Below are 13,937 nucleotides of genomic sequence, written 5' to 3' on the forward strand. Positions count from 1 at the left end.
GGTAACGACATAAACAACCCTGCACGCGATGAGAACTTCTTTAGGAAATTGATAGAATTAGTGAAAATACGATCACACAGTTATTCGGGATGATCTTCAATTTATTATTTTATATTATGACCTCATGTACTCCATATTTATTTAGATATTATATATTTTTTTTAAATGACGGTAATGAGACCGATACCGTTGGTACTTTTGGATACCTCGGGATACCTTCTTACCGTAATACCGCCCAACCCTACTAGACATGGACTAAACACTCAGACAAACAATATAAACAGTATAAATAAACAGTATAAACTAAACACTCAGACAATATAAACAGTGTAAACACTAGATAAGAATTAGACAAAGACTAAACAATCAGACAATATAAACAGTATAAACACTCTAGATATGAATTAGACGTTTACACTCATATAATAGCGGTGCTTCCATTCAAATGAAAACAAACATGCAACAGATGATGTACTTTGATGTGTTTCAATTTCAATTTTATCATGAGAAGATAAATTTCTCCAAACTCGCATGTATAATATTCTTTTTATTACTATAAACTACAGTGTGCTTTAGGGATTTATAGCAAAATGTTTTGAAAACAAAAGATACACAATTCATGAAAACACTGACTGACTGGATTCAGGTCAACTTGTCAGATCCCGGCCGACAGGCGACGAGTTTAAACCGTCATGATGTGTTGTCCATCTGGCGTCGTCCACGTTTCACAAAAATCACTTCTTCTCTCTCACTACTTCACTGATTTTGATTCTTTCTGGCATGAAGGTAGGGGGGCCTAGGGTGCGTAGAAGTTCTACCCAGATTTGCTTAATTACAATTATTAATGGTGTTATGGATTAATTAAGCCTTAATGAGTAGTTAAAAAAAATCGCTTCTTCTTGGTCAATTTCTCGCCATTTTGAATTCTTTCTGGCAAATGGGTCTGTATTCCTAGGGTGGATATAGCTTCTATATATAGCTTGTATATAGCTTGCAACATTTATTGTGCACTTTAGAGCGTTCCTTCTGGATTAGACGGGGCCGGAGTGAGCTACGCCGTCATCGATGGTCTCGTTTTCCTACAACAGCATGCCTCCAAGTGTTTTATTCCTTAATTAATTCATCTAACCTGCTTCTTATATGCACTTGGCCTCATGTTTACAGGGACTCTGAGAGACCGAAGAATCTTCAAATACAACTTGAAGCCCAATATCACTTATCCATCCAGGTATGCAATGCATTCTAGACCTGATCTTTCAGGGAAAAAAAAACCTTTAATCGTAAGTAGAACTAAAATGAATAATGGTGTGTGAGGGGGTTGTTTTTGTTTTTTGATTTTTAATTTAACTTACAGGAATATTGTGGACCAAACCTCAGCCAACCCAGATCACCTAAAAAGGAAACCATCAGACCCCAAGGCTCCAGTGTTTATACCCCCGTTTCGAAAAAATCTTCAGCCTGGTACGCCAAAAGACCGTGTTCCCACAGCTGTGGCCCAAGTTTCTGGTGTGTTTGTTCCACCCATTAAAAAGAAAGATGCGTCAGGTAGTGTTTATGTGAAGGATTCGCCACAAATTTCTGGTGAGTCCCCAACCATCGCAAGCTCTGGTTGTGAAAACGGCAGGAATCACTCAGCCAGGAAACCAGAAGAGCAGAGAGCAGCGACCGAAACCAAGAGAGAGGAGAACTTGGAGAACCACACCACTGTATCTTGCGAAACGAAAGGTATGCAAGTTGATTTTAAAAGTCTTACTCTTAATAATATGTTGGTGTAGGAGCTTTTCACAGCCTTGTTTACATTAGTGTTGAATTTCTGACCGTTGTGTGGCACCCAAAGAAATAAAAGTGCTGTAAGGTTTGAGAAAGAAAGTAGTGGTGGCGAGAAACCGTATTTTGACCGTAAAACACATGCAAATGTAACATGTTTGCAAGTGGGAATTTAAAAATTGGGAAATGTTAATTTATCGTACACTATGGACTATCCATCACGATCTCTAGATTAGATTAGATAGAACTTTATTGATCCTTTTGGGCGGGTTTCCTCTAGCCTGGGCCCGCCCATCCTAAGTGTGACGCAACACGAGGGCCTGTTGCGAGCTTAGTCTGGCAAGGCAAGCTATCTCCAGCTCTTCCAAGCTCCCGAAAAATCGGGAGCCAATCAACTTTGAGCATCTCCAACGGCCCTGGGTAGAGGCGTGTTCAAGGCACTGACGTAGTAGAACTGCGACCGGAAGCCATAGATTGTTTACAGAATCTATGCCGGAAGCGCTTCATTCACTAGAAACATTACGAACATGGAGCAAGTTCTCATTGAAAACGGAGCAAAGAGCAGCCCTGGAGGTATTTATTGAAAGGAAGGACGTTTTCGCCTTGCTCCCGACCGGCTTCGGTAAGAGTTTAATCTACCAGTTAGCCCCGTCGCGTCACATACGTCAGAGGAAGGAGTGATGTGATTGGTTTAAGCTTCGTCACAGCCTTTTCTGGCTTCGACCAGTAGCAAACTGAGGCATTTCAGGGAGGCGGGTCAACCATGCACTTTGGGAAACGGTTGGGCTTAATATCTTTGCCAGACCAAATGCTCGCAGAGCTTTGAAGTTGCGTTAGCCAGACTAGGTTCCCTCAGGGAAATTAAAATTCCAGCAACATCATTACAGGATAAACAGAGAATAGAAAATAGAGAGAACTTCTAGATAAATTAAATTAAGTATTTACATATACAATATAAAAAAGAATAAGATATGGGGAGGGAAAAAAAAAAAAGAAGTCCAGCAGGAGAGGTATTGCACATTGTCCAGTATTGCTTATTGTTAGGCTTGGCTACTGCTCTTTCCCGTCCTCTGTCCTCCTGTTCCCCCTCCTCCCCCCCCAGAGAGGAGGAGTTGTACAGTCTGATGGCATGAGGGACAAAGGAGTTTTTAAGTCTGTTCGTCCTGCACTTGTGAAGGAGCATTCTGTCACTGAACAGGCTCCTCTGGTTGCTGATGACGGTGTGCAGAGGGTGACTGGCATCGCCCATGATGTTCAGTAGTTTGTCCATAGATCTCTTCTCTGCCACCGTAACCAGAGAGTCCAGCTTCATGCCGCCCACAGAGCCGGCCCGCCTGATCAGTTTGTCCAGCCTGTTCTCTAAATGCAGATAGAAAATGGATTGTCGTATCCAAACTTCCAAAGGTATATGTGGTTATTAATTGAGGTAATTCCTGTTGTGGGCAAAGTGTACATGAAAATGTGTCCAAAGCTGCCGCCAACTCACCAATGACTTATTGTTTTGCAAATAGTGGGTAATGAAAAGGCCCCTCAGCATTTGTTTTCTCATCTGCAGAAGTGTATGACTTGTGTTTTTGAACTGAACCAAACATATTCTTTAACATATATTCATTGTAGTCTTTTAGAAGGCAAATGAACTAATATTTGAGCGTGTGCTGAAAGAACGTGCCTTTGAAGACGTGCCAACGTCAGCGGTGTAGATGTAACATTTAAGATTTTTGACTCCTTGCTACAACACCAATAGAGGAGACACTTGAAAATTGCATGTTTCTGCGTTTTCAGCTAAAGCAGTGAATAAAATGTGTCCAGTGGAAAAACACCATCTTCATTTAGGTGAAATTTGTCCTGCGAGTTCACAAAATTTAGGTATTTAAGCCAGTTGAAAATGAGTCTCTTTGGTTTGTAAAATATAGACAAGCCAGTAATAATCAGCGGTCACACTGGACTTTTGCCTTCCTATACTTAAAGAGAGACGGCCTTTCAATTTCATAAAATCGGTGAAATTTAGTTCCCTCTGACATTTGGTCATTGTGATAGATGTTTATTTCTGTAACATCTGTGGCTGGGAAGTTATTTAATTTGAGGGGATTCCTGAGCAAATAATGTGCATGAAATCGCTCGGTTCGTGCAGTCAAGCAGACAGAGGAAGTCCGTCTGCGCATGCACAGGTTTACTTTCTTCTTCTTTTTTGGTATTATGGCAGCTGGCATCCACAGTGTTGCATGACTGCCATCTACAGGTTTACCTTTGAGCGTGCACTGACAGTTCCATCATTCTGTCTCTAAACGAACAGCTGATCACACCGAGGTGCTCGCTGAGCGCCGATATTTATTAGTTTGGTCCTGCGTTTCCTTTCCTTCGTATATAACATAACATCTTTTCACTAATGAATACACTAGTTTTTGGTCGTCTTCTTGTCTAAGATTTTCTTATTTGCAGTGTTATCATCTCTGTGTATATTAATTAATTCAGTCATTAATTTATTTCAATCTTGTTCTCATTTTGTTGATTAAAGTTATTTGGCAGCAGTCCTTGGAGTTAGCACAAGACATGCAGAACATGAGAATCAGAAAAAAGAAGCGTCAGAGAGTTCGACCTCTCCCTGGCACTTTCTACCTGGCCAAGACGTCCGGGGTGAACAGAGTTTCCCTGAAAGACGCTGTAGGATACAAGTGTCCTGAGCTACACGCAGAACAACAGGTGATTTTTCTTCTGTATGTCTTGTCGTATTTTCACCATGTAAAACCCTCGAGTCTGTTTTAGCTACTACCAAGCTTTTTCCCCTTTTAGCTCTATCAGCATGGTGTATCCTTCAAAGTGTCCCAGATCACCAGCGAGAATGCCGAGTCGTTCCAGTTCAGCTGTGATGAGTTTTTCAAATGTGAGGTTCTCCGAGAGGCTGGAGGAGTTCAGCTGGCTGATGGCGGGTGGCTGATTCCAGATAACAGGGGAATGCTGGGTAAAGAGGAGTTCTACAGGTAAGCACAAGAAATATGTTTGGGAATTTCTGTCCATGTTTAGCTTCTCTGCTCTCTTTTTCATTATTTACATCGCTGGGACATTGTTGTTGTTTATCAGAGCCTTGTGTGATACCCCTGGTGTCGACCCCAAGCTGATAAGTGAAGCGTGGGTGTATAACCACTATCGGTGGATCGTATGGAAACGAGCCTCCATGGAACGAGCCTTTCCACAGTTCATGGGTGGTCGGTGTCTTACTCCAGAGCAGGTGCTCCTGCAGCTCAAACTCAGGTATTAGTTATACAAGTGTGGTGTTTTTATGTTGCCGAATATAGTCCAGAAATTTGGGACACGCGCATCAGCTGTTTTTCCTGACTGACTTCAATAGAACAGCGATGGACAAGTTGTCATTAGCGAGCACACCTGGCAAGTAACCGCTCCAATGTGCTTGTCCTGTCCAATGTTAGTGCTTATATAAAAATATCTAGAATAAAATGCAGCAATTAGAATACATTTGAACTCAATTTAATTGTGATGAGATTTTGAAAATAAGCCAGAGTTGAAATATATACTGCAGCTGCATTAATTAACGCGTTGGAAAAATCGTTCCTACCAAAAGCCCTCAGTCTGTGTGCATAGTGCAGCAGGTGGTAATTTGGAAAATGGTTGAGTGAAAAGTTGGGTCCGGATTTTTGGCCGCGGGACACTTGAATGTAAATCTTTGACTTGGAAGTTATAGTAACTGTTTTTATCATATGACCTGTACGGACCCGCGTGCGCGCTCTTAATAAAACCATTTGGAAAAAGTCATGTGACTGGGCAGGTACGGAAAAAGCCATATGCAGCCCCGGACCGGTTTTCCTCGCTTCCGCCGTTTTTCATTTTTGCTCCGAATTGTTACTTTCAGGCTTTCGTCTAAACGGGGGAACAGGGGCGCTGCGCCCTCTTATTCTCGGCGTGCGCCCCCTTACCGACTCCGTGAAAACATCCCAGCAACACTACGTGACAATGTGTCTGATCATCAAATACGTTATAATTGCTCCAAAAATATTCCAATCATAGTAGATACACCGCCAGACGGTGCAAAAACAATCCGAATTGGCGTTTTCCAGACTGAGGCGCCATGTTGTTTAGTTGTTTACTTGTCGCGGCTGCTCTCGCGAGATTTGACCTGGGTTCCATACAAGGTCAGCTGACTTGTAGAGTGAGATTTCTCGAGACTGAATGACCTTTCACCCACCGGCGCGGGAGCTTTTGACAGAAGTAGTTCGTGAGTTGTTTTTGTTGACACTTGGGCATTTAAAGATGTCATCCCGCGGCACGAAACGGAAGAAAGCCAAAGACTGTCCGGGGCAGAAGAAGATTACTTCTTTCTTTTTCAATGTTGACAGACAATTTGTTACAATTTCCCTCTCAGATAGCCTCAGAATGTCCCATTGGAGCATTTTTCAAAGGCTTTGCACGGCGGGGGGGACAACCGGCACCATCCCCCCGCTTCGCTCCCTCGCCATGGTGAGCGCCCTCATACTAAATTTTTCTAGAAAAAACCCTGACTTTGAAAAATGAGCGACAGAACTGAGCACAGTGAAAGTGAATTTTATTATTTTTAATTTTGAATAGTTTTCATCCCCCGCTGGCCTGAAGAGGGATTATGTCGTGGTGATATCCGTCCATCCGTCCCGGAAAGGGTGCTCACCTTCTGAAATCAACTCCTCTCACAATTTTTGGAGGAATTTCACGAACCTTGACAGGATTCTTTGTTATATGTCGGTAATGCGCATATTGCAATTTCGTTCAATTCACTCGCGTTTTGCCAGAGTTATGGCCGAGTTGCCAGTGGGGGATATTGTGCTTTCAGAGTGCTCTTGTTAACAATTTTATTAAAATAGTTTTCTTCAAAAATATGATAAATTTCTCCACCAGCCAAGGCTTCTGTGGCATTCGGTTTGCTGCCTTTTCCATTTTTTCTGAGGTCTTTGCGCTTGGACTTCAGGACTTCCCTGGACTTTTTAAAAGTCTTTTGTCTTTCAGGATGTTTATCTTACTGTTGTTTTTGTCAAGGTAGCATTGAATGAATACTTTGTGAAAAGGAAGACAAATTGTCAGCTTCGTAGTCTAAATTTCCTTTTTTCTTCCCTTGTATACAGAAACTTCATAGCAAGCTGTCTGGCTCCTGTAATGGAAACTTCTAATAAACACTTCAGAACGCTTAGCAGTTGTCTTTTCAGTTATTTATTAAAGTACATCTTCGAGCTGGGTGATATGGCCTAAAAAAAAATCTTCGATTTTTTTCACAAAAAATTCGATTTTAATCAAGGTTTTTCCCCCTACTAAAAATCAAACTACAGCTGACAAAGAAATGGTTCAAAACAAGTTTTACCTTTATTTTGTTTTCACTTAAATTTCCCCTTTGGGGTTAAAGTGCAACCAGAAACCAAAAAGAAGCCAAAAAACAAGCTTGTAGATGAGAACATCGCGATTGCATCTGTGATTGCCTTCCACTGCGCCCCATTCTTATCATAAGGCACACAGTTCGAAAAAGTGTCCAGGACGCTTGCTTGCTTTACTTTGGATGGTGTGCTTGTGATGCGGCTGTTTTCATTCCGCTGGGAGCAGCACTTCTCCCGCGCCGCTGCATGCTTCTGTTTAAGGTCTCATTATTTCATTATCTCTAGCCGCTTTATCCTGTCCTACAGGGTCGCAGGCAAGCTGGAGCCTATCCCAGCTGACTACGGGCGAAAGGCGGGGTACACCCTGGACAAGTCGCCAGGTCATCACAAGGCTGACACATAGACACAGACAACCATTCACACTCACATTCACACCTACGCTCAATTTAGAGTCACCAGTTAACCTAACCTGCATGTCTTTGGACTGTGGGGGAAACCGGAGCACCCGGAGGAAACCCACACGGACACGGGGAGAACATGCAAACTCCGCACAGAAAGGCCCTCGTCGGCCACGGGGCTCGAACCCGGACCTTCTTGCTGTGAGGCGACAGCGCTAACCACTACACCACCGTGCCGCCCCTTCTTTTGGAATAAATTTGTCTTGCTGCTTCCTTTGGAAGCAACCGTTTTCAAACACACCTTACAACGAGGACTTGTTTGGTCTGCATCCGGCGCTGCAAACCCGAACCAATTCCAGATCATGGAGGAAGTTACTCCTTTCTTGGGCACAAGTTGCAGCTTTCCCCCAATCACTGCCATGTTGTTTGTTTGTGTGTGTGTGTGTGTGTGTGTGTGTGTGTGTGTGTGTGTGTGTGTGTGTGTCAATGGCAAGCGTGCAGGAGGAGGGCTATAGCGTCGGTGCCCGATCCGTCACTGCTGCCCGATCCATTCTGCACATGCGCAGAGGGGAGCGTCGGTGGCGGAAGTTAAAACTGAGAGAAAACAACTGATTTTCATAAAAACACATCGTCCTAAACTGTAAATTCGAATTAATCGATAAAATCGATTTATCGCCCAGCTCTAGTAGATCTTATAAAACAGAGACATAAAACAGGAAAAGGAGAAGAAGACACCACATCAGGTGATGCCGAGAGTGCGCACTCTGAGTTGTCTTAGTGCCTGTTATCTATTATACTCTAAAGGCGTTCGCTTACTGCTTGCGTCTGCACGTGATTGGCTCGAGGCTTGCCCTTGAAGCTAAACAGCGGTTCTTTGTTAGAGCATGCCACCTGGTGTGCTCGGAGATGCGCAGCGGATGCGTGGTTAGGAATAACATAACATGAAACATAAACAAGGCAGCCTGTTCATCACCAGCCGTTGAGCCAAGGGCACAGAAACACAGAGAATAGGAATGTTCATCTACTAAATTCCCTTCACACAACTTGGAGGGGACGACTGTTATGTCTTTTTCCTCTTTAACGTCAGCAAGAAATCTTTTGAAAACGTCCATGTTGTATTTTTAATTTTTTTTTTTTTACAGTTTGTTCTTGTTGTCCTTGTATAAACAAATCCCCCGCTGGCTGAAAGGCCCAAAGGGGGATTATGCTTTGGCGATGTCTGTCTGTCCGTCCGTCCGTCTGTCCCAGGAACGCATTTTCGCTTTCTGAAATCATCTCCTCTCACAATCTGTGGAGGAATTTCACGAAACTTGACAAGAGGCATTGTTATATGTCGGTACTACGCATATTGTAATTTCGTTAAATTCGGTCACATTTTGCCCGAGTTACAGCCCTTGATTAACAAAATTATAATTTGACAATTTCACGAGAGTCTGTTTTCCTTCTGAAATCAACTCCTCTCACAATTTTTATCCCCCGCTGACTGAAAGGCCCAAAGGGGGATTATGGCATGGTGATGTCCGTCTGTCCGTCCCAGGAAGAGTACTTGCCTTCTGAAATCAACTCCTCTCACATAACCTGGCAAGCCAGACTAAATGTGAATATTTAGTGACTGTGCAACAGTGACTGTGACGTAGTCAGAGCGACAGAAAGCAGTGGGGGAGGGTAAACAAACAGCATGTGCAGGGGCTTCAAAGTTTGGGAGAATAGCAGGGTACAAATAATTTACAGCAGGGTGCAAAATGGTAAAATGTCTGCCAGTGGCAGACATAATGCACGCAAAGCGTGCAGGGATAGATAGATGGATGGATGGATGCAAGTACGAATTTTTCATGGGGTGGGATGGTTTGGAACAGGCCATCTAAAATTGGGATAACATTTACCCGGGACGGGTATTTGAGGCGGGTCGTCTAGCTTAAGCTTGATTAGCGTTGTTACGCACGCCAGTGTTTCCCACAGAAATTTTGGAGACCATGGGGGCAAGCCATGGGGGAGGCGCAGGGGTTGTTTAAAATTGAGTGATATGTTAAATATCACGGCGGCACAGTGGTGTAGTGGTTAGCGCTGTCGCCTCACAGCAAGAAGGTCCTGGGTTCGAGCCCCGGGGCCGGCGAGGGCCTTTCTGTGCGGAGTTTGCATGTTCTCCCCGTGTCCACGTGGGTTTCCTCCGGGTGCTCCGGTTTCCCCCACAGTCCAAAGACATGCAGGTTAGGTTAACTGGTGACTCTAAATTGACCGTAGGTGTGACTGTGAGTGTGAATGGTTGTCTGTGTCTATGTGTCAGCCCTGTGATGACCTGGCGACTTGTCCAGGGTGTACCCCGCCTTTCACCCGTAGTCAGCTGGGATAGGCTCCAGCTTGCCTGCAACCCTGTAGAAGGATAAAGCGGCTAGAGATAATGAGAAATGAGATGTTAAATATTAAGTTATTACTGAAAAATTATTGATTTAAAAAAAACGACACTGAGAAATGGTCCTATAAACAACTTTACCAATATAAAAGATTACCAGGACTACAAAAATGCAGAATAGGCTTTACTTATCCAAATGCACCTGTTGGTTCAAAAGTTAAAGTGCAGAGAACCTCACAGCACAACATGAAGTTCCCTTAAAATATAATATAAATGCCTCAGCTTTCATGTAAGAAAAAAAACTATTAATACTAGTACTGTGTGCAGGCAGTCTCTCCTGAAGACTAAATTAAACAATAATTATAAACTAATAAAATAAATGGCTCAGGCTTCATAGAAGAAAAAAAACAATTTGAACAGAATCTCACAGTATGATGCTGAAGCTGCCTAAACAATGGAAAATAAAATACCATTTTGGCAAAAACGTTGGCATCCATTAATTTCTTGTATTAAGTAAAAAAAATATGTTGCCAGATACTGCTGACGTTTTACAGCCCAAAATATGTTCAAAACCTGCCAAAATGCACTTAAAACCGCCCAAATTGGGCGGGAAAACGCCCAATCTGGCAACACAGGGGCAGTAATGGCTGCACTCATGTCGAGGATATAAACACAATCTGGCAACACAGGCGGCAGTAATGGCTGCACTCATGTCGAGGATGTAAACACAGTTGACGTGGCAACGGACATACATGACATAGTGGATGTAATTTACGTTCACAACTTTTTTTGCTGTCAGAAATATTTAATATTAAATTTTGTGACTCGACTGACAATAGCCGGCGGCATAACAAGCCATAGCCGGTGATTTGCCACCAGTGACCGGCTACTTTTGAGACCGCTGCATGTGGAGAGGGACACTAGCCTGGCAAGCCAGACTAAATGTGAATATTTAATAATAATACGTCCTTCTTGAAAAGGAATGAGTGGAGAGCCTCTTCCTGCTCATGTTTCAACGAAAACTCCAAGTCTAATTCTTCTAAAACTGATTCCAAAGCGGACTCAAACGAGCGCTGTTCAATAGCCGTAGCCATCTTTCCTGTTGTGCTTTCTCCAGCGTCGCGCAGCCTTGTCGTCACTCCTGCAAAAGCCCGCCCAAAGAATCCAAACAAAAACCTTGCGTTGTGATTGGCGGGCACGATTTGATGCCCGGGGTGTGTTGTTGATATGGTCCGAGGCTAGACCCACTCGTAGGCAAAAATATTTTTGGCCGCTAGGCGGGTGGGTCTAGTTTACTAGGCTAGCTCTCACACATTTTGGAGGAATTTCACAAAACTTGACAGGATTCTTTGTTTTATGTCAGTAATACGCATATTGCAATTTCATTCAATTCAGTCGCATTTTACCAGAGTTATGGCCCAGTTGCCAGTGAGGGATATTGTGCTCTCGGAGCACTCTTGTTCATTTTCTTTGACAATTTCAGCTTGTTCAATTAGGTCTGTGTCTGATAAATCATCTGGGAAGTAAAATTCACTTTCACTGTGCTCAGTTGAGTCGTTTTTCACACACTGTTCATTGTTTTCCACTGTGTATGTTAGTTAAAAAAGGTCATATGGTGAAACGCTGATTGACCGAGTTAGGTCGGGTTGGACAGGAAAATATTTGGCTTGGTCATTTGTACGGACTTCGGTGCGGCATGATCTCAAGCCAAATATTTTCCCATCCGGCCCAACCTAACTCTGTCAATAAGTCCGTAAGCTTTTCATGCTTTACTGATAAGGGCAAGAACGTCAAAGTTAATGAGAACCGTTTATTGCGGTTCCTTCTTTATTCTCAGATATGATGTTGAGGTGGACCACAGTCGAAGATCAGCCCTGAAGATGATTACGGAAAGAGACGACACACCCGCCAAGACCATAGTGCTTTGCATGTGTGGAATTGCCAAATGTGACGAGAGTCCGGTCCGGTCAGAGGAGGCCATGAACACCGCAGATACAAAGCCTGAGTCTCCTGCTGCAGTCATATGGCTTACTGACGGCTGGTATTCCATTCAAGCACTGCTGGACTTTCCTCTGTCTACCATGCTGCGAAAGGGCCGTCTCAGAGCGGGCGTGAAACTTCTGATCCACGGCGCAGAATTGATCGGCTCTCAGGATGCCTGTCCTCCTCTAGAGGCTCCTGATTCACTCATGCTCAAGGTGAGGCAACTTTTCTTTCGGAGTTTAAAAAAAAAAAGGCTGTGTTTATATGAAGAACATGCCATGCGAGGTAGAAAAGTGTGCAAAACACACACTGTTGTTTTGACACAAGGACAACATGCCATACAGAAACCCAAAGCCTTTCAGACCCAATGGCACTTTCAGACCCTTCTCTGTTAGCACCACACCCCCAGGTATGGCTTCGGGTTGCAATTGGACATTGATTGATTGGATTGCATTTCAGTGTGGCACGACTGCAACATACTCACAGGGATCCCATAGGTCATGGAATTATAAATAAATAAATTCCATGATTTTTTTTTTTTAAAGTTTATTCCAGACGTGGAAAGTCGGGGGATTTGATCAATATCAGGAAATTTTGTTTGTACCAATTTTAAATTTTAGTTGCTGTTTATCAAAATCATGCTTTCATCTAAACCGGGGAACAGGGGCGCTGCGCCCTCTTACTCTCGGCGTGCGCCCCCTTACCGAAATGCCGATTGAACCCCAAGTCACACTTCGGCCATGCACTTGTATGCTGCTGCACAACATGCAGTCTTTCTCAAAACGATCTTTTCTCCGTGAAAACATCCCAGCAACACCACGTGACAATGTGTCTGATCATCAAATACGTTATAATCACTCCAAAAATATTCCAATCATAGTAGATACACCGCCAGACGGTGCAAAAACGATCCGAATTGGTGTTTTCCAGATCGAGCCGCCTTGTTGTTTAGTTGTTTACTTGTCGCAGCTGTTCTCGCGAGATTTGACATACAAGGTCAGCTGACTTGTAGAGCGAGATTTCTCAAGACTGAATGGCCTTTCACCCACCGGCGCGGGAGCTTTTGACAGAAGTAGTTCGCGAGTTGTTTTTGTTGACACTTGGGCATTTAAAGATGTCATCCCGCGGCACGAAACGGAAGAAAGCCAAAGACTGTCCGGGACAGAAGAAAATGACTTTTCTGTCACAAAGCGGATAAAGATGTTTCCGATGGCGAGATTGCGACAATCGAGGGATCGGTCCATGCCGCCGGTTCCGGGGCCTCATTGAAGGACACGCCAACCGAGCGCTGTGACAGCGGTGTCGCGGAATCTGTGACGAACGAAGACCAGGTGTCTTGCTCTGATGAAGGCACAGAGCGTTCAGTGGAAAAGCAGAATAAGAAAAAGGCCGAGTTCCAGGAAAAGTTCAAGTATGTTTTTTTGTTTGTTTGTTTGTTTGTTTTAGCACGCTTACATTTTTTGCATGGTTTCAAACTTTGTGATTTGGGTTGGATTCCAACTTGACAATGTTTGCTTTTTTAGTTTCCTCATCTAATCTCATTATCTGTAGCCGCTTTATCCTGTCCTACAGGGTCGCAGGCAAGCTGGAGCCTATCCCAGCTGACTACGGGTGAAAGGCGGGGTACACCCTGGACAAGTCGCCAGGTCATCACAGGGCTGACACATAGACACAGACAACCATTCACACTCACATTCACACCTACGGTCAATTTAGAGTCACCAGTTAACCTAAAGCCTCAGTCACAACCGGCCGTACATGCTCCTACTGCCGGTCTACGTGCAAGAAACGCACGGAGGGCGTGCGTGAAACGCCCGGAGGGCGTGCGTGTGACGTGCTGATTTTCGAGCCATCGACTGGCCGCAGACCGGCCGCAGAGGTTCTTTGTCATGTCAAACAAACTCTACGGGCGCTTATGTTTTTTTCAGGTTGCAAGACAAACTTACGGCCAATGTGCGTCTTTCTCCATGCACAAAAAAAAACGCAGCGATTTGGGAAACGCAAAAATCGCACGGCCAAAAAATCGGACGTCTGGTTGTGACCTAGGCTTAACCTGCATGTCTTTGGACTGTGGGGCAAACCGGAGCACCC

At 43.9% G+C, this 13,937-nt stretch overlaps 1 protein-coding gene across 4 annotated transcripts in view; it reads left to right on the forward strand.

Annotated features, from left to right (window-relative positions):
* brca2 (BRCA2 DNA repair associated) overlaps window positions 1-13,937 on the forward strand; it is a 74,543-nt gene that overhangs the window by 37,052 nt on the left and 23,554 nt on the right. For all 4 annotated transcript variants that reach the window (XM_060897705.1, XM_060897706.1, XM_060897707.1 and 1 more), the window contains exons 13-18: window positions 1,165-1,228; window positions 1,355-1,725; window positions 4,283-4,467; window positions 4,558-4,745; window positions 4,846-5,016; window positions 11,701-12,061. In XM_060897705.1, coding sequence (XP_060753688.1) covers window positions 1,165-1,228; window positions 1,355-1,725; window positions 4,283-4,467; window positions 4,558-4,745; window positions 4,846-5,016; window positions 11,701-12,061 — 1,340 coding nt within the window. The remainder of the gene's footprint in view (window positions 1-1,164; window positions 1,229-1,354; window positions 1,726-4,282; window positions 4,468-4,557; window positions 4,746-4,845; window positions 5,017-11,700; window positions 12,062-13,937) is intronic.

Source organism: Neoarius graeffei, chromosome 17 (genome assembly GCF_027579695.1).
Source record: "Neoarius graeffei isolate fNeoGra1 chromosome 17, fNeoGra1.pri, whole genome shotgun sequence".
Taxonomy (NCBI): Eukaryota; Metazoa; Chordata; class Actinopteri; order Siluriformes; family Ariidae; genus Neoarius; species Neoarius graeffei.